This window comes from Pseudophryne corroboree, chromosome 7 (genome assembly GCF_028390025.1).
Source record: "Pseudophryne corroboree isolate aPseCor3 chromosome 7, aPseCor3.hap2, whole genome shotgun sequence".
Taxonomy (NCBI): Eukaryota; Metazoa; Chordata; class Amphibia; order Anura; family Myobatrachidae; genus Pseudophryne; species Pseudophryne corroboree.
This window is the reverse complement of record NC_086450.1, coordinates 418,200,200-418,221,199: the sequence shown is the minus strand read 5'-3', so window position 1 is coordinate 418,221,199 and position 21,000 is coordinate 418,200,200. Positions and strand designations below refer to the sequence as shown.

Below are 21,000 nucleotides of genomic sequence, written 5' to 3'. Positions count from 1 at the left end.
TAAAATAGAGAAATAGTGTTAAAAAATTAATAAGTGAAAAGTGTTAATAGAATGTAAAGGTATGCCACACTAAGGCCATCCAGCTCAGCCAGTCCAGAGGCACCACACCTCACACCTCCATTACCCCAATCTGGGTCTAAGATGAACCAGCAAGGAGCCACATGATAATGGCTCCTTACTACAATATGTCTAAGCTAAGAGCTACCTACCTTGGAGCAACCCCTTAATGCTCCATGTGGCATGTCAGGGCCTGCACCTCCTCCTAATGCAGGAACCTCTCTGCCTCTCACAACAAACATATATATTGGTTGATGCTCAATTAGCTTAGTGATATCATTCAGGTGCTCGAAAGGGAGGGGTATTTCTAAGCAAGAAAAAAAGGCATTTGTTTCCCCCAGCACCCTGAATGATAACCGTAACCAGATATAAATTCCACATAATAATAGAATTCAGAGATCTTCGTTACACATATTTGCGCAAATGTGTGAATAAGCCCCAAAGCCGCATCAAGGCGTCTCTGTATATTTGGGGTCCCTAGCGCTATATCTAGGTGCAGGGTGTGGCACCCCAAAACACCAGCATAAGCCAGAAAGCCCAGCGTAGCATACCAGTGAAAAAACTATAGTGTTAATAAATTAGTATTTAGGAAGACGAAGCTATAGAGAAAGTGATACAAAAATGAAATGCATCCCCCCGCATGTCAGAGAAACTGATTGTAGATGTGCTAAATTTATCACATCTACGATCAGGTCTGAATTAGGCTCCGTGTCCCTCCTCGTTCTTCCCAATTACTCATGTCTCAGGTTCCTGTGTATGGGTTTCTTCTCAGCTCGCAGGCTCACCCTCCTTAATCGGCACATAGAGCCCAAGGCCTTGCCTTCAGCTCTTCCAAATCCAGGAATATGGGTAGTTCCATAAATAGGAGTCTCTCCTCCATGGGTTTCCCCACTGATGTCTCCCTGTCTCCAATCTGTGCTGATGAAGCCGGACACAATGCAAGCTAATGACATGTTCGGTGGAAGTACTGTAATGTGTTTTCACTTGTACGCTATTAATAGGTGTAACATCCCAGAGGGCTGAGAGGGCTTACCTGGCCTCCTCACTGACACTTTGCTGCCGGAGGGAACGCAATCTGCAAAGCAGCCCCGCCCGGAGTGTTTCTGGTTTTTATTCTTTTATCATTTTTAATCATGTTAATGAACTGTGACTATATAACAAGCTCAGGCTAACTACACAACATCTAAACACCATTTGCGCAGCAATTACATACAAATGATAACAGGTCTAGATTTTATGGGTAATTTATGTACATTTACATATTATAAAACCTTCAGCATCGGCCGTGTCCCGTGATGTATGATTGTTTGGGCATGTGTTGTTTAATTGTCTAATTATGAAGATATTTTACACTCTTTGTGCTATTGAATATGTCCTAATAATGCATTGCAAGGCTCCTTCCGGCGTATTCAAGGTAATGCGTCTTCCTTGGTGTTACATATTTCTTTTTGTCATAAACATTTCTCCTTTTACATGAAATACTGGGGCAGATGTATTAACCTGGAGAAGGCATGAGGAAGTGATAAACCAGTGATATGTGCACGGTGATAAAGGCACCAGCCAATCAGATCCTAACTGTTAATTTACATATTGGAGCTGATTGGATGGTGCATTATCACCTTGCACATATCACTGGTTTATCACTTCCTTATGCCTTCTCCAGGTTAATACATCTGCCCCACTAATACATAACATTTTCCAAATCTTTACCAATCAGCAAAAAATGTAAATAGTATTTTATCAATGTACAGTCATTAGGATGCTAATGGTAAGGACCTTCATTTTGCTGCCTGTCTATGTATTAAACGCATGAGACCTGGGGTCAAGGGGGCCCCGCACCCTACTCAGTGGCAGATAGGAGCTGATTGGTTGGTACTTTATCTCTCTACACTTTATCTCACTCCGAGCTTTGATAAATCTCTCCCATAGTTCACTATGCTGCAAGGGAACATGAGTCTAACGCTCTGTTAAAATAGAATGGGATTGTTGGGTGGACCCTATTTAGGTTGACACTCATTAGGTCGACCACTATTGGTCGACAGGCACTAGGTCAACACCCAGGAAAAGGTCAACATCGTCATCATGCCGACATGTTTTCTTCGTAAAGTGACGTTGTTTTTTCTGACGTTTTCTTCGTAAAGGGACCGCCATCGCTTCGCTCGCCATGCTTAGGGCAATGTGCCTCGCTTCGCTACCGCTGCGCTCGGTTGTCAGCGTGACCCCTACCATTTTATACAGCCAATCACAAAACAGTAAACATAAGAACATCCCCGCTACTGTGCCCTAGTGATAGTTACAATGATGCATGAACATTATGGGGGGTATTCAGTTAGCTCCAGCATTTTCGGCGCTATCGAATTTACCCCCCTGTGTATTCAATTGCAGGGTTGTTTTTTTCCCGTTTTTAAGGCATTTTCACCAATGCCTTTTCACTTATTTTCTCTGACGTCCTAGTGGATGCTGGGAACTCCGTAAGGACCATGGGGAATAGACGGGCTCCGCAGGAGACTGGGCACTCTAAAAGAAAGATTAGGTACTATCTGGTGTGCACTGGCTCCTCCCTCTATGCCCCTCCTCCAGACCTCAGTTAGATTTCTGTGCCCGGCCGAGCTGGATGCACACTAGGGGCTCTCCTGAGCTCCTAGAAAGAAAGTTTATTTTAGGTTTTTTATTTTACAGTGAGATCTGCTGGCAACAGGCTCACTGCAACGAGGGACTAAGGGGAGAAGAAGCAAACCTACCTGCTTGCAGCTAGCTTGGGCTTCTTAGGCTACTGGACACCATTAGCTCCAGAGGGATCGACCGCAGGACCCGTCCTTGGTGTTCGTTCCCGGAGCCGCGCCGCCGTCCCCCTTACAGAGCCAGAAGCATGAAGATGGTCCGGAAAATCGGCGGCAGAAGACTTCAGTCTTCACCAAGGTAGCTCACAGCACTGCAGCTGTGCGCCATTGCTCCTCATACACACTTCACACTCCGGTCACTGAGGGTGCAGGGCGCTGGGGGGGGGGGGCGCCCTGAGCAGCAATAAAAACACCTTGGCTGGCAAAATAATCACAATATATAGCCCCAGAGGCTATATATGTGATAATTACCCCTGCCAGAATCCATAAAAAAGCGGGAGAAAAGTCCGCGAAAAAGGGGCGGAGCGATCTCCCTCAGCACACTGGCGCCATTTTCTCTTCACAGTGTAGCTGGAAGACAGCTCCCCAGGCTCTCCCCTGTAGTTTTCAGGCTCAAAGGGTTAAAAAGAGAGGGGGGGCAGTAAATTTAGGCGCAATATTGTTTATACAAGCAGCTATTGGGGAAAATTCACTCAGTGATAGTGTTTATCCCTACATTATATAGCGCTCTGGTGTGTGCTGGCATACTCTCTCTCTGTCTCCCCAAAGGGCTGTGTGGGGTCCTGTCCTCAGTCAGAGCATTCCCTGTGTGTGTGTGGTATGTCGGTACGGCTGTGTCGACATGTTTGATGAGGAGGCTTATGTGGAGGCGGAGCAGATGCCGATAAATGGGATGTCGCCCCCTGTGGGCCGACACCAGAGTGGATGGATAGGTGGAAGGTATTAACCGACCGTGTCAACTCCTTACATAAAAGGCTGGATGACGTAACAGCTATGGGACAGCCGGCTTCTCAGCCCGCACCTACCCAGGAGTCTCAAAGGCCATCAGGGGCTCAAAAACGCCCGCTCCCTCAGATGGCAGACACAGATGTCGACAAGGAGTCTGACTCCAGTGTCGACGAGGTTGAGACATATACACAATCCACTAGGAACATCCGTTACATGATCCCGGCAATAAAAAATGTGTTACACATTTCTGACATTAACCCAAGTACCACTAAAAAAGGGTTTTATGTGTGGGGAGAAAAAGCAGGCAGTGTTTTGTTCCCCCATCAAATGAGTGAATGAAGTGTGAAAAAGCGTGGGTTCCCCCGATAAGAAACTGGTAATTTCTAAAAAGTTACTGATGGCGTACCCTTTCCCGCCAGAGGATAAGTTACGCTGGGAGATATCCCCTAGGGTGGATAAGGCGCTCACACGTTTGTCAAAAAAGGTGGCACTGCCGTCTTAGGATACGACCACTTTGAAGGTACCTGCTGATAAATAGCAGGAGGCTAGCCTGAAGTCTGTATTTACACACTCAGGTACTAGACTGAGACCTGCAGATAGTGCTGCTGCAGCGTGGTCTGTAACCCTGTCAAACAGGGATACTATTTTGCGAACATAAGACGTCGTCTTATATATGAGGGATGCACAGAGGGATATTTTGCCGGCTGGCATCCAGAATTAATGCAATGTCCATTCTGTCAGGAGGGTATTAGAGACCCGACACTGGACAGGTGATTCTGACTTTAAAAGGCACATAGAGCCTTATAAGGGTGAGGAATTGTTTGGGGATGGTCTCTGGGACCTCGTATCCACAGCAACAGCTGGGAAGAAAATGTTTTACCTCAGGTTTCCTCACAGCCTAAGAAAAGCACTGTATTATCAGGTACAGTCTTTTCGGCTTCAGAAAAGCAAGCGGGTCAAAGGCGCTTCCTTTCTGCACAGAGACGAGGGAAGAGGGAAAAAGCTGCACCAGTCAGCCAGTTCCCAGAATCAAAATTCTTCCCCCGCTTCCTCTGAGTCCACCGCATGACGCGGGGGCTCCACAGGCGTAGCCAGGTACGGTGGGGGGCCGCCTCAAAAATTTCAGCGATCAGTGGGCTCGCTCACAGGTGGATCCCTGGATCCTTCAAGTAGTATCTCAGGGGTACAAGCTGGAATTCGAGGCGTCTCCCCCCCCCCCCCGCCGTTTCCTCAAATCTGCCTTGCCGACAACTCCCTCAGGCAGGGAGGCTGTGCTAGAGGCAATTCACAAGCTGTATTTCCAGCAGGTGATAGTCAAGGTGCCCCTACTTCAACAAGGACGGGGTTACTATTCCACACTGTTTGTGGTACCGAAACCGGACGGTTCGGTGAGACCCGTTTTAAATTTGAAATCCTTGAACACATACATAAAAAAATTCAAGTTCAAGATGGAATCGCTCAGGGCGGTTATTGCAAGCCTGGAGGAGGGGGATTACATGGTATCCCTGGACATCAAGGATGCTTACCTACATGTCCCCATTTACCATCCTCACCAGGAGTACCTCAGATTTGTGGTACAGGATTGCCATTACCAATTCCAAACACTGCCGTTTGGACTGTCCACGGCACCGAGGGTCTTTACCAAGGTAATGGCAGAAATGATGATACTCCTTTGAAAAAAGGGAGTTTTAATTATCCCGTACTTGGACGATCTCCTTATAAAGGCGAGGTCCAAGGAGCAGTTGTTGGTCGGAGTAGCACTATCTCGGGAAGTGCTACAACAGCACGGATGGATTCTATACATTCCAAAGTCACAGCTGGTTCCTACCACACGCCTACTGTTCCTGGGGATGGTTCTGGACACAGAACAGAAAAAAGTGTTTCTCCCGCAGGAGAAAGCCAAGGAGCTGTCATCTCTAGTCAGAGACCTCCTGAAACCAAAACAGGTATCGGTGCATCACTGCACACGAGTCCTGGGAAAAATGGTAGCTTCTTACGAAGCAAAATTCCATTCGCCAGGTTCCATACAAGAACCTTTTAGTGGGACCTCTTGGACAAGTGGTCGGGATCGCATCTTCAGATGCATCGGCTGATAACCCTGTCTCCAAGGACCAGGGTATCTCTACTGTGGTGGCTGCAGAGTGCTCATCTTCAAGAGGGCCGCAGATTCGGCATACAGGACTGGGTCCTGGTAACCACGGATGCCAGCCTTCGAGGCTGGGGGGCAGTCACACAGGGAAGAAATTTCCAAGGACTTTGGTCAAGTCAGGAGTCATCCCTACACATAAATATTCTGGAACTGAGGGCCATTTACAATGCCCTAAGTCTGGCAAGGCCTCTGCTTCAAAACCAGCCGGTACTGATCCAATCAGACAACATCACGGCAGTCGCCCATGTAAACCGACAGGGCGGCACAAGAAGCAGGATGGCGATGGCAGAAGCCACAAGGATTCTCCGATGGGCGGAAAATCACGTCTTAGCACTGTCAGCAGTGTTCATTCCGGGAGTGGGCAACTGGGAAGCAGACTTCCTCAGCAGACACGACCGACACCCGGGAGAGTGGGGACTTCATCCAGAAGTCTTCCAACTGTTGGTAAACCGTTGGGAAAGGCCACAGGTGGACATGATGGCGTCCCGCCTAAACAAAAAACTAGATATTGCGCCAGGTCAAGGGACCCTCAGGCAATAGCTGTGGACGCTCTAGTGACACCGTGGGTGTACCAGTCGGTTTATGTATTCCCTCCTCTGCCTCTCATACCAAAGGTAATGAGAATAATAAGAAAACGAGGAGTAAGAACGATACTCGTGGTTCCGGATGGGCCAAGAAGAGCTTGGTACCCAGAACTTACAGAAATAATATCAGAGGACCCATGGCCTCTACCGCTCAGACAGGATCTGCTACAGCAGGGGCCCTGTCTGTTCCAAGACTTACCACGGCTGCGTTGGACGGCATGGCGGTTGAATTCCGGATCCTAAAGCAAAAGGGCATTCCGGAGGAAGTCATTCCTACGCTGATAAAAGCCAGGAAAGAAGTAACCGCAAACCATTATCACCGTATTTGGCGAAAATATGTTGCGTGGTGTGAGGCCAGGAAGGCCCCAACAGAGGAATTTCAGCTGGGTCGTTTTCTGCACTTCCTACAGTCGGGAGTGACTATGGGCCTAAAATTGGGTTCCATTAAGGTCCAGATTTCGGCTCTGTCGATTTTCTTCCAGAAAGAACTGGCTTCACTGCCTGAAGTTCAGACTTTTGTAAAGGGAGTGCTATATATTCAGCCCCCTTTTGTGCCTCCTGTGGCACCGTGGGATCTCAACGTGGTGTTGAGTTTCCTGAAATCACATTGGTTTGAGCCACTTAAAACTGTGGATCTGAAATATCTCACGTGGAAAGTGGTCATGTTATTGGCCTTGGCTTCGGCCAGGCGTGTGTCAGAATTGGCGGCTTTGTCATGTAAAAGCCCTTATCTGATTTTCCATATGGATAGGGCAGAATTGAGGACTCGTCCCCAGTTTCTCCCTAAGGTGGTATCAGCTTTTCACTTGAACCAACCTATTGTAGTGCCTGCGGCTACTAGGGACTTGGAAGATTCCAAGTTTCTGGACGTAGTCAGGGCCTTAAAAATTTATATTTCCAGGACGGCTGGAGTCAGGAAAACTGACTCGTTTTTTATCCTGTATGCACCCAACAAAATAGGTGCCCCTGCTTCTAAGCAGACTATTGCTCGCTGGATTTGTAGCACAATTCAGCTGGCGCATTCTGCGGCTGGATTGCCGCATCCGAAATCAGTAAAAGCCCATTCCACAAGGAAGGTGGGCTCATCTTGGGCGGCTGCCCGAGGGGTCTCGGCTTTACAACTTTGCCAAGCTGCAACTTGGTCAGGGGCAAACACGTTTGCAAAATTCTACAAATTTGATACCCTGGCTGAGGAGGACCTTGCGTTCTCTCATTCGGTGCTGCAGAGTCATCCGCACTCTCCCGCCCGTTTGGGAGCTTTGGTATAATCCCCATGGTCCTTACGGAGTTCCCAGCATCCACTAGGACGTCAGAGAAAATAAGATTTTACTCACCGGTAAATCTATTTCTCGTAGTCCGTAGTGGATGCTGGGCGCCCATCCCAAGTGCGGATTGTCTGCAATACTTGTATATAGTTATTGCCTAACTAAAGGGTTATTGTTGAGCCATCTGTTGAGAGGCTCAGTTATATTTCATACTGTTAACTGGGTATAGTATCACGAGTTATACGGTGTGATTGATGTGGCTGGTATGAGTCTTACCCGGGATTCAAAATCCTTTCCTATTGTGTCAGCTCTTCCGGGCACAGTATCCTAACTGAGGTCTGGAGGAGGGGCATAGAGGGAGGAGCCAGTGCACACCAGATAGTACCTAATCTTTCTTTTAGAGTGCCCAGTCTCCTGCGGAGCCCGTCTATTCCCCATGGTCCTTACGGAATAGATTTACCGGTGAGTAAAATCTTATTTTTTTCTTTGCGAAAAGGCATTGCCAAAAAATGCCTCAAAATCGGTGAAAACGGACCGTGTTTTTGCTGGCGCAGTTGCGAAAACACGTGGATTCGCTGATCCACGTGTTTTTCGCTCCTGACAAATGTTTCGCCTAGGCGAAAAAATGACGCTGCTGTTGCATAGGGTGAATCCCCATTCACCCTAAAAAATAGCGAATAGTGTGGCACTAATTGAATACCCGCTATACCGTATCTGTATGTACCCATTACTTTCATGTCACATCCAAATTCACCACCCCCCATCTTGAGATGGTGGTATGGTGACACAGTGGTAAGCATTCCCAACGTACAGCACTAAGTTCATGAGTTATTTTTGTGGGTTACTTTCCACACTCCAAAATCATAATGGTAGGTTACATGGATTCTGGCAACTGAGGGAATTACACTGTGAGCTTCAATGTGACAAAGGCTGATTAATATTCTTTGTGCAGAGCTGTGTAAACTGGTGGCGTGGTATAAACAATAATAAATAAATAATATAAATAATAATGATAATACCTTTAACCACTCTCCACCCGCTTAATGTTAAATTCAAACCATTGTTTCTTCTTAGTATTATGGTTATAAATATTGTAGTTACATTGATAGGAATGGTGCTCTAAACTGCATGTCTTTCCAGCAGGTTCTGGAGTTCAAAGCTTCGAAGTCCTGGGGGTGAAGTGGCTGCCTTGCCTGAGTCGGCTTCAAGCAAAGGAAATTACGCCGTATGAGGTGGGAGATCGGCCCTGGCAGGCAAGTGTGGACCAGCTGACCTCTACTCCGGCTCTGGTGTGTGCCTTGCGCCAAGTCCACGCCTTCACCACCCTGGCCAATGCTATCAGAGAGCTTGTTCCCACCACAGGAAAACTGCAAGCCCAGCTCATTATGTCTGCAACACCTGAAATTGCTTTTCGACAGGCGGCCCTAATTTTCACAGACTGGGACTTGGTTTCTGGTAAACATCATCTCATATCATACCTGTGCACTGCCTGTCTGTCTGTGGATCTACGCCCCGTAGGGGTGACTTAGATTCCATCATTGTCCCTTCTACTTCCTCATTCTACATCTGCTCCCACAGATCACTGGGCTTTCCATCTCAGCTAACTCCTCACAGTACTACCATTGATCTTGGGATCTTGTCTACTTGCTTACCCACTGGACTGTCTCCTTTCCCTCAGGACACGCTCTGTTCTCTCAAACCTGCTTATATTTTCACAGGCCTACCTACTCGTATGTTTTCCATGCAGCCTACTTCTACCTTCATGCCTTCTTACTTTTCTCTGAGCTCTATCTCTATATCACCAAGTCTATTCCTCCTTTATACACTTTGGCCAGCCCTCACCTGCTGAAACCTTTATGTCAGGCCTTTGCTGTATTATGCGTCCTTTATCTTGTGCATCTTTTTATTCCATTTCCTCTTCTATTAAGTTTCAGCCTTATCATTCATCTATTTTACAACTCACAGATGGATTTAATGGATGCTAACCCGTACTTCGGGATTGGCTGAGACCAGAACAGAGGTGCAGAGTTTAACGTGCTGGTGTTGCTCCTCAGGGACTCCTGCAAGGAGGTTTCGGCTTCATTGTGCCCAACACGCAGTTCGCAGCCCTCTGTCTAGGTTCCCTAGTACAGAGCTGATATGCAGTGAAGTTAGTGTCCGTATTTCACCATGAGGCATATTGACACTGAGACAGCATACTGGGTGGGCAGGGCCAGGACTCCGTGCAGGAATGGAACACAGGGGAAGCAGTAACAGAGAACAGGATGCTACAAAAGGGTTTCACAATAAGCACTAAGGCTGAAGCAGGGAAGCGGGGTACCCTGCTTTTCTAGGAGATTCTGCAGTGAAGCGGGGTGTCATGCTCTAATGGGAGATTCCGCAGTGAAGTGTGGTGCCCTGCTCAACTAGGAGATTCCGCAGTGAAGCGGGGTGCCCTGCTCTTCTGGGAGATTCCGCAGTGAAGCGGGGTGCCCTGCTCTTCTGGGAGATTCCGCAGTGAAGCGGGTGCCCTGCTCTTCTGGGATATTCTGCAGTGAAGCGGGGTGCCCTGCTCTTCTGGGAGATTCCGCAGTGAAGCGGGTGCCCTGCTCTTCTGGGATATTCCGCAGTGAAGTGTGGTGCCCTGCTCTTCTGGGATATTCCGCAGTGAAGTGTGGTGCCCTGCTCTTCTGGGAGACTCTGCAGTGAAGCGGGTGCCCTGCTCTTCTGGAAGACTCCGTAGTGAAGCGTGGTGCCCTGCTCTTCTAGGAGACTCCACAGTAAAGTGTGGTGCCCTGCTCTACTGGGAGACTCCACAGTGAAGCATGGTGCCCTGCTCTACTGGGAGACCCCAAAGTGAAGCGATGTGTCTTGTGCTTCTCAGAGACTCCTCAGTGAAGCAGTGTGCCTTGCACTTCTCAGAGACTCCTCAGTGAAGCGGGGTGCCTTGCACTTCTCAGAGACTCCTCAGTGAAGCGGGGTGCCTTGCACTTCTCAGAGACTCCTCAGTGAAGCGAGGTGCCTTGCACTTCTCAGAGACTCCTCAGTGAAGTGGGGTGCCTTGCACTTCTCAGAGACTCCTCAGTGAAGCGGGGTGCCTTTGACTTCTGGGAGACTTCACAGTGAATTGGTATACCCTGCAGTGAAGCAGAGTGCACTGTTATTCTGGGAGATTCCGGGAGTGTAGGCTAGTATACATTATTGTACTGTGGGGTTCTTTCCGAGTTGTTCACTCGTTGCCAATTTTCGCTATGCTGCGATTTGTTGGTAATTGCGCATGTGCAAGGCACGCAGGGCGCATGCGCTTAGTTATTTAACTAAAAACTTAGCAGTTTTGCTGTGGATCCAGCGGCGCTTTTTAGTCGCACTGCTGATCAGTGAATGATTGACAGGAAAGGGGCGTTTCTGGGTGGTAACTGAGCATTTTCCGGGAGTGTGTTAAAAAACGCAGGCGTGTCAGGGAAAAACGCAGGAGTGTCTGGAGAAACGGGGGAGTGGCTGGCCGTTTGTGACGTCAAACCAGAAAAAACGGATTGAGCTGATCGCAATCTGTGAGTAGGTCCGGAGCTACTCAGAAACTGCAAAGAATTATTTAGTAGCAGTTCTGCTAATCTTTCGTTCGCTATTCTGCTAAACTAAGATACACTCCCAGAGGGCGGCGGCCTAGCGTGTGCAATGCTGCTAAAATCAGCTAGCGAGCGAACAACTCGGAATGAGGGCCTGTGTACAAACAGGATAACGAATTGTTATATATATATATATATATATATATATATATACTTACCATACTAGCTCTTTAAACCAGGACACTAATTAATTACACAGGTTCTGTGGCTGGCTGACTTCAAGCCTGGTTTTAATCAGCCACAGAACCTGTGTAATCCATGAGTGTCCAGGTTTAAAGAGATAGTATGGTAAGCCTACATATACACAGTTATTAAGAAACATCAAAACCACACACAAACATCTCTATATCTGTGGTTTACCACTTTAAAATCACATACTGTAGGAATCTTCTTTCCTTCAGTAGTCCAAATAGAAATGTGAAATAAAGGAAATAGACAATAACTTCTCAAGAAAAAATAGACCGCGTGTTAATGACTAAAGTACTGTCAGCTGGAGGGGTCAGTGTGCAATCAGCCAATCAGAAGCAGCTAGATAGCCATGATTATGTATTGTTGCACAAGGCCTCCAGTACCAATAGGATGCACATCTTAATCCTGGGAGGCATTTCCACATCTATGACGCAAGTACTGTCCATGTCCTTACAGTTCTCTGCTGATGCGTGTTCGTCCCTGTTCTGCTTCCCCAGTGATATGCTAGATAGGGACGTATGCCTATACATTATTCATGCAGTATGGAAATGTGTATGTGATACTGTATATATGCTATAGGTGCTCCATGGTGTGGGGCAACTGGCCAGCACATGAAAAATCATATATACAGTTTCATGCTTTCCTTTCCCTTTTCTTTGCACTAGGACACAACACTGTTGAATTGTAAAAGACATTTTCCTGTTTCTTAATTTTTCAATAATCAAGTAATACTTAACTGAACTGTTACTAGTGGGGCAGATGTATTAACCTGGAGAAGGCATGGAGGAAGTGATAAACCAGTGATAAGTGCAAGGTGAGAAACGCACCAGCCAATCAGCTCCAATATGTAAATTGACAGGAGCTGATTGGATGGTGCGTTTATCGTCTTGCGCTTATCACTGGTTTATCACTTCCGTATGCCTTCTCCAGGTTAATACATCTGCATTTCACAATGTAGCCACCGGTTCCCAATGAACTTTAAACTGTACCCTGCTCTTTCATACAGCGTAGGCTGTCCTAATATTCTTGAGAATGTAACCTATCCATTCCGATGTTTGATATCTGCGTTTTACAGTTCAAATATCGATATAGCGGGGAAACTGTGAGGTCGAACCCAAGCAAATGCTTGATCCAAAGGAAGACAATCGGCCTATTTCACAATCATTTGCAAATGTGAGAACGCACGCACTGTGCGATTATAGGCAGACTGCGCATGCACTGCGAAGCATTGCACATGCGAGAAGACCACAGTGCAGTCGCAGGCCCAGTGAAATGCGACCGCGAAGTGATTGACAGGAAGTGACCCTTTGCGGGAGGCAACATGGCATTTGTGGGGAGTGGTTCCGAAAACGCAGGCATGCCATGGACGCTTTTGGGGCGTGCATCTGACGTCAGCTGCCATCACTGTGATGAAAAACATGGCACCCGGTGCGACTGCAGTTGCATTATTTTGAGAGGGCATGGATAAACCGCAACTGTCAATGGTGCTTGATTTCTGCAAATGCATCACAGTTATGCGACTGCATATGCAAATCTGCGAATGCATCGGTGGGCATCTTTTTCCTTTCTGAGCAGCTCTTCACATGCCATTTTTAGCAGTAGTAGTTTTGAGACAATCGCTATTTCAGCCTCAGTAGCGATCCAAGCTGAAATAGGCCCAATGTTTGCTCATTTACTTGTCTGCTCACAGATACAAAGGAAAACATGAAAGTTTGAGTCCCTTTAAGAACCCTCTCTGTCATCAGTGAGCACACCACGGTCTTAGCTATTTTATTTTTTTTATTAGTAAACTAAACTGAGCAGACAACTTTAAGGCATTTAGTTGCCCTTTCGGACCTTCACTGTTGTATAACTCTGATTTTATTAGCACCACTTGGATATAGACGTCTTTGCTGTGAATCTTCCTGGAGCGGTTTCTGCAGCTGCTATTTCCTTATGATATTGTTTTACTCCTCAGATCCACAAAGCCGATCAGTGCTAAAGTACATCGCTCCTCCTGGAATCCACTGCCAGCCTGCAGGTGAGTGTGTGAAGTGTATTGTGTCCCATACTACCCTGGGCAGCCAATCACCACCCAGGGTCTGCAGCATTTAACTTGAGTGCTCACATTTTCCGCAATGAGACCATTTAAATTGTATTATAAATAACCTGATTTGCAATAGAAACAGTTATTTTATGCTTCTGACAGGCGGAGGAGATCACAGGGGACAGACTGAGTCGATATTTGGTTACATGCTGTTAGGTAAGCTCCAATCCTTCCCATTTTCTGCTCTGGAAAAGAACAAACACTTATAGATCATAGCCCAACATTGCTGCAAAGTGATTATGGGGTATATGCAATTGCGGTCGAATTCCCGAAAATGTCGAAAAACAGGACATTTTCGCCCCAAGAAAAAAATCGGCAATACAGTACTTTTCGCCAAAAAAACGGCCATTCCAAATTCGACTTTTTGAAATTTGACATTTGTCAAATTCGACATTTCTGCAATGGTACAAATGCGGCATTTCGACAAAAGTATATTCAATTGAAGATTGTAAATTCGACAACAGTGCTTTTAGACAGTAAATTCGTCATTTTCAATCCGCCACACTTTGCTGGCGGAATCTAATAAAAAAAATTTAAAAACATGTTTTTTTGTGTGTTTTTTTTATTGGTAATAGCATATCTATTTATATTAGAAGGGATTAGGTACTTGGTTTGTCTATTTAGGAGACACAAGTATTATTTATATATTTAAAAAAAAAAATATATATATATATATATATATATATATTTTTTTTTTTTTTATGGAATGGTGTAAAAATCAGAAAAAAAAATGCGTGGGGTCCCCCCTCCTAAGCATAACCAGCCTCGGGCTCTTTGAGCCGGTCCTGGTTGCCAAAATACAGGGAAAAAAATGAAAGGGGATCCCCCGTATTTTAACAACCAGCACCGGGCTCTGCGCCTTGTCCTGGTGCAAAAAATACGGGGGACAAAAAGAGTAGTGGTCCCCCGTATGTTTTGTACCAGCACCGGGCTTCACTAGCTGGACAGATAATGCCACAGCCGGGGGTCACTTTTATACAGCGCCCTGCGGCCGTGGCATTAAATACCCAACTAGTCACCCCTGGCCGGGGTACCCTGGAGGAGTGGGGACCCCTTCAATCAAGGGGTGTCCCCCCCAGCCACCCAAGGGCCAGGGGTGAAGCCCGAGGCTGTCCCCCCCATCCAAGGGCTGCGGATGGGGGCTGATAGCCATGTATAAAAATGTAAGAATATTATTTTTTGCAGAAGAACTACAAGTCCCAGCAAGCCTCCCCCGCAAGCCGGTACTTGGAGAACCACAAGTACCAGCATGCGGGGGGGAAACGGGCCCGCTGGTACCTGTAGTTCTACTGCAAAAAAAATACCCAAATAAAAACAGGACACAGACACAGTGAAAGTATAACTTTATTACATACATGCCGACACACATACTTACCTATGTTGACACGCCGACTCTGGCCTCGTCTCCAATGTCGACGTCCGGGGTACCCGAAAATAAAATTATACTCACCTGATCCAGTGTCCAGTTCTTTTATTATAATCCACGTACTTGGCAAAACAAAAAAAACGCATTTACCCGAACCAGACGGACTGAAAGGGGTCCCATGTTTACACATGGGACCCCTTTCCCCGAATGCAGAGACCCCCTGTGAGTACTGTCACAGAGGGTCCCTTCAGCCAATCAGGAAGCGCCACTTCGTGGCACTCTCCTGATTAACTGTAGGCGCGTCGGAGCTGTCAGAAGCGCATCACACAGCCCCCTCCATTATCTTCAATGGTGGGAACTTTGCGATCAGTGGTGAGGTCACCCGCGGTCAGCGGCTGACCGCGGGTAACCCCACCGCTGACCGCAAAGTTCCCACTATTGAAACGAATGGAGGGAGCTGTGCGATGCGTTGTCTGCCAGCTCAGACGCGCAAAGCCAATCAGGAGAGTGCCACGAAGTGGCGCTTCCTGATTGGCAGAAGGGACCTTCTGTGACAGGAGTCACGGGGGGTCTCTGCATTCGGGGAAAGGGGTCCCATTTTTTCCCCCCGTATTTTGGCAACCAGGACCAGCTCAAAGAGCCCGAGGCTGGTTATGCTTAGGAGGGGGGACCCCACGCAATTTTTTGTTTTTTTACCGTTTTTTTTTCCCAGTTTTTTATACATTTTTAAAAATCTAATCAAAATCCGTCAAATCGGCCGTTTTTCGACAGCGGGACTGTCGAATTCGTTTTTTATTGAATATGTCGAATTCCGGCACCCACCTGCCGGAATTCGACGGTCGAATTGTGTCTAATTTAAAAACGGGCGAAAAAGTGCCGCAATTTGCCCGGAATTGCATATACCCCTATGTCCCTTAGGGTTGGATATGGATGGAAATAGTGTCATGCATATCTTTCCTCATGCAGTCAGCAACTTTATGCGTTAGGAGTAGTGTATGGTATTTTTCTTTCAGTTTTGCACCTTAGTCGCACCGACACAGGTATTGGTTTTACACACGTACAAAGATGAAGCACAGCAGAAATTGGTGTGATGAAAATCTGTGACTGCTGAATTGGAACTCTTTTTACATAGACGCGAAGTCAATTGCACAGAGAAATACATTTTCCGCACAGCCGCTAGGAAGGAGTGCATGAGCGCCTCTTTGTTTTGGGATGTAAACTAAACCGTTATATTGTCTTGACTTTCTATAGGCCCACCATTGCTCTACACAGTTCTCATCCTCAAACCAGGAGGCTGGAGCAGGAACTTGGGGAAGATACTGCACAAAATTGGAATGCAGAGGTTTGTCTTGGTGGGACTGAAGCTGGTCACCCTGACAACGGAAGATTCATTAAATATAATCCCCCCCGAGGTTAAACAGGTGAGGAGCATCTGGAGAGATACATTAGGCCAGTGACTCTCCTAATACTCCATGTATACTGTACTACTACACTTTAAACCAAAGCTTAATTGGTTAGTTTTTTCCACAAAAACTCTCTTTCTCGGTGATTTGTCTTTTCTGCGTAATGCGACAGGGTCCTTCTGGTGGTTTTGGATCTGAAATTATAATAGATTAGATTCACAAACATGGCACACTTCTATATTACTACACAAGCTGCAAACAAGACAAAAGACGTCAACTTAGGTCAGTATGGATGGTGTCGTGGTTAGGATTACAGCCACACACCACTAAGGCCATGAGTGTAATTCCCAGTCGTGCTCCTCTGTGTGTGGAGTTTGTATGTTCTCCTTGTGTTTGCATGGGTTTCCTCCGGCGGCTCCGGTTTCCTCCCACACTGCAAAACCATTCTGTTTATGTGTGTCGATGTGGTAAGGGCATAGGGCCTGATTCAGGTTGGATCGCAATACATGATCCGACCGCAAAATCTGCTTAGAGGATGCGGTGCCCCGCAAAAAAGAAGATCACCTCTGCCTCTCAATCAGGCTGAGATGTTCGCACAGGGGAGGGGGAAGCAGCGTAAAAACGTGGTGTGGCAGCTTTAACGGTGGGCGTGACTAGGGCGGCTGCATGAGGTCACACACAGCTGTTGCGATCACGAGAATGGAGGCGGGCCTCCTGTGGGTGCAGCCAAGCTGTGTAAGCAGGTGGCTACCTCATTTTTTAGCGATCACGTAATTTCAGCGTGGTCAAGGGGGGTGGGGGGGGGGCAGCTGTTAGCATGCTGGACGGCCTTGCCCTGTGATGGGTGACCCCCAGCATGCAATCCTTACTGAATCAGGTCCATACGCCCAGATTTATCAAGCCTTGGAGAGTGATAAATTACACAGTGATAAAGTACCAGCTTCTGTCATTTTTCAAACACAGCCTGTAACATGGCAGTTAGGAGCTGATTGGCTGTTACTTTATCACCATGCAATTTATCACTCTCCAAGGCTTGATAAATCTGGGCCATAAATTGTAAGCTCCACTTAAGGTGTGTACACACGGTGCGATATTTCATTACATTTTGACTATATAGTCAAAATCGTAAGAAAATATAGTGCATATCGCACCGTGGTGGTCATTCCGAGTTGATCGCTAGCTGCATTTGTTCGCAGCGCAGCGTTCAGGCTAAAAAACTGCAGTTCTGCACATGCGTATGCGGCGCAATGCGCACGCACGACGTACGGGCACAACGAACGATGCAGTTTTGCACAGGGTCTAGCGATGCATTTCAGTCGCACTGGTGGCCGCAGAGTAATTGACAGGAAGTGGGCGTTTCTGGGTGGCAACTGACCGTTTTTAGGGAGTGTGTGGAAAAACGCAGACATGCCAGGAAAAATGCAGGCGTGCCAGGAAAAACGCAGGCGTGGCTGGGCGAACACTGGGCGGTTTTGTGACGTCAAATCTGGAACTGAATATTCTGAAGTGATCGCAAGCGCTGAGTAGGTTTTGAGCTACTCTGAAACTACAAAAAAATGTTTTGTAGCCGCTCTGCGATGCAACCGTTCGCACTTCTGCTAGGCTAAAATACACTCCCAGTGGGCGGCGGCATAGCGTTTGCACAGCTGCTAAAAACTGCTAGCGAGCGATCAACTCGGAATGACCCCCCGTGTGTATAGTCCTTGCGATGCCAATGCACGGTCCCGGGGGATCGGCATCGCAAGGAAAAATAGACTGTGCAGGCAGACCAACATTGACTATATCGGCGCGGCCAGGCTCTGGCCACGTCGACTAGTCAATGCCGGGACTGATGGGGGCCGGGACTGATGTGAATTACTAGAATATTCTCTGTGCGGAAGGGGCAGCCCTGGGGTGCATTAGTGTTCTGCTACGGAAGTGTTACTTCCCACATTATCAGCTCATTCACATCCTACTGCTGTCAGCATTCTGGCTACAGGTGTTAATGCCTCAGCAAACTTCAGTACATGGACTCCCTGGATGAGCAATGAATGGAATTGCCTCAGGCCCGAACCAAATGCAGGAAATAGGTGACAGGGACAAAGACACACTTCCGATTGCTTTTTATATATATTTATAGTATATAGTATGCTTTTAGAAATTTGACTTTTTTGTTTTTGGTATTAAACTTTAACTTTGGTTTTTCTTTTGCTGTCTTTACAGAACAAAGTTCTGTGCCAGTCACATTGTGATTACCTGACCTCTGCCCCCTGCCTCATCCTGTGCCTCCGGAGACCCAACTCCATTCTCAGGCTTCTAGAACTCATGGGCCCGGATGAGCCGCATCAATGTAAAGCTCAAGACCAATTCCTGTGGAGAGCCCAGTATGGCCTCAGTGCTGTGCAGAATGGGATGTACGGTACGTGGCTACGTCTCTCACACGTGTTTCTGACTTTGTTTCATCTGTGCACACTGAGAAATTCCCCTGCCATCCTGACCAAAGCATTAGCTTTATAGTATTGGGATCAAACGTTGGCAAAAGATAATCAAATTCAATAACAAGTGTGGCTTCATCAGGGATGTATACTCGTCCGTACTCCGGAGAGGGGGGGTGTTGGGGGGGGGGGGCAGATTTGGAAAAAAAAATGTCCATAGCTGTATATTTCCAAGTCATGGCCCTGGGTATCACAAACAGCACACGCCCCAAATCTGCAAGCTGTTCAGTCCACATAAAACAATTAGACTGTTTAGGGCAGGGGTAAGTCTGTGAAGGTCACTCTTTCTCTTGGCTATTTTGGGTCCTGGGACACACTGAGCAGTACAGAGGGAACAGGAAAATATTGTACAAAATAAATACTAAACAAACCAAACTAGGAGAATTGCCAGGCAACTGGTTGGGATATATCAAACATGTTTAATTTTGGGCCAACCATGTTTTGCCATTTTATTTGGGCATTTGGGAGCAATCAGATGATTATCGTTTGCTCCCACACATTACCTCATCATTCCAACTAGCCACCTACAGATGTGTCCTCATATATCCAGCCTCAGTAGCCATGTTGTGGGAGATGCCTGGCATGAGTGAGCTGGCAGGTGCTGTGCAACTCTGCTAACAAAAGACACTCAGTCTTAGTAAACGCGCTTACAGCTAGGCGCGGCTAGAAGGGCTGTTTAACGTGACTTGCACAACAATGATAGAGGACCATTGGGGTTTTTAGAATGGGTGCAATGTGTGTGGTGCACCTGGGACCCTGTGTCCACTTGGGGGGGCACACTGCACTGCACCTGTATTTTTCTACTTAGCTTTCCAGAGTCCTGCATTAGAGCTGCAGCCGCTGTAAAAAAAATCACCAGCAAAATGGCCACTGCACATGCGCAGTAGGTATTTAGTCTCTGGAACATGGCAGGCGCCATGTTTCCGGAGACCTGCACATGCGCAGTAGATTCTGGCACAATGCTGCGCCGTGAAGAGGAGGGGGCCCACCCAGAGTCTGCCCACGGGCCCCCTCCTCTGTTAAAACGCCCCTGTAGAGGACACATCTGTAGCTGGCTGGTTGGAACAATATCGTTCTGGTGAATGGACAGCTTAACTGTGTGGCATCTACTGTATTTCTCTCATATCTATGTCATATGTATAGTATATACCTTATACCTATATAGCTATGTCATGTCTATCTACTTTATATCATTCTTCTTCCTCTTCTTCTTCTTCTTCTTCCTCCTCTTCTTCTTCTTCCTCTTCTTCCTCTTCCTCTTCTTGCCACAAGGGTTCCACAGTGCCTTACAAAGTACACAAACAAATTAATTAAACTAGAATGACTTACGGTACAAAACAATGTGAAGGAGAAGAAGCACATGAGGGTAGAGGGCCGTGCTCGCAAGAGCTTAAATTCTAAAGGGGAGGGGCAGACAGAGAGATGGTAAAGACGGTCATTCCGAGTTTATCGCTAGCATCCGTTTTTTCGCTGCACAGCAATCAGGCTACAAATCGGCTGTTCTATGCATGCGTATGGGCCGCAGTACGCACGCGCGAAGTACTTTCACACAAAACAATCAATTTTACACAAGGCCGAGCGACTCTTTTTAGTCGCTCTGTTGATCGGTGAGTGATTGACAGGAAGTGGGTGTTTCTGGGAGGTAACTGAGCGTTTTCCGGGAGTGTGCTAAAAACGCAGGCATGCCAGGTAAAAACGCAGGAGTGGCTGGGGAAACGGGGGAGTGGCTGGCCGAATGCAGGGCGTGTTTGTGACGTCAAACCAGGAACTAAACTGTCTGCAGTGATCGCAATCTAGGAGTAGGTTTGGAGCCACTCTGAAACTGCATGAAAAGTTTTACGAGCAGTTCTGCTAACCTTTCGTTCGCACTTCTGCTAAGCTAAGATACACTCCCAGAGGGCGGCGGCCTAGCGTGTGCACTGCTGCTAAAAGCAGCTAGCGAGCGATCAACTCGGAATGAGGGCCAAGGAGTTGTGGGTTAGGATGAGAGCTGAATGGTCTTTATAGCCTATTTGCAGTTTTGAAGAGAGGTGGAGAGCCTGAGAGGGAGAGGAAGAGAATTCCAGAGGCAGGGAGCAGGAAGACCAAAATCTTGGAGGCAGGAGTTGGGAGCAAGGAATTAGGTATCTACCGGTCCTATCAATCTATAAAATGGTGTACAGCACCTTTTAATTGCAACATAGTATAAAACCTGTATATTGTGTCATAGTGCAGCACATTTATATTGTATCATTGTACAGTATCTTTATATTA

At 47.1% G+C, this 21,000-nt stretch overlaps 1 protein-coding gene across 7 annotated transcripts in view; it reads left to right on the top strand.

Moving 5' to 3' along the window:
- The window catches only part of LOC134945472 (dynein axonemal assembly factor 8-like), a 318,655-nt gene that overhangs the window by 222,274 nt on the left and 75,381 nt on the right, over positions 1 to 21,000 (top strand). For 4 of the 7 annotated variants that reach the window (XM_063934780.1, XM_063934778.1, XM_063934782.1 and 1 more), the window contains 5 exons: positions 8,765 to 9,079; positions 13,376 to 13,438; positions 13,607 to 13,660; positions 16,122 to 16,291; positions 18,476 to 18,671. The exons of 1 other annotated variant lie outside the window; for it this stretch is intronic. In XM_063934780.1, coding sequence (XP_063790850.1) covers positions 8,765 to 9,079; positions 13,376 to 13,438; positions 13,607 to 13,660; positions 16,122 to 16,291; positions 18,476 to 18,671 — 798 coding nt within the window. Of the gene's footprint in view, positions 1 to 8,764; positions 9,080 to 13,375; positions 13,439 to 13,606; positions 13,661 to 16,121; positions 16,292 to 18,475; positions 18,672 to 20,754; positions 20,816 to 21,000 lie in introns of those variants that run through there. 2 more of the 7 variants (XM_063934783.1, XM_063934779.1) reach the window with 2 other exon arrangements.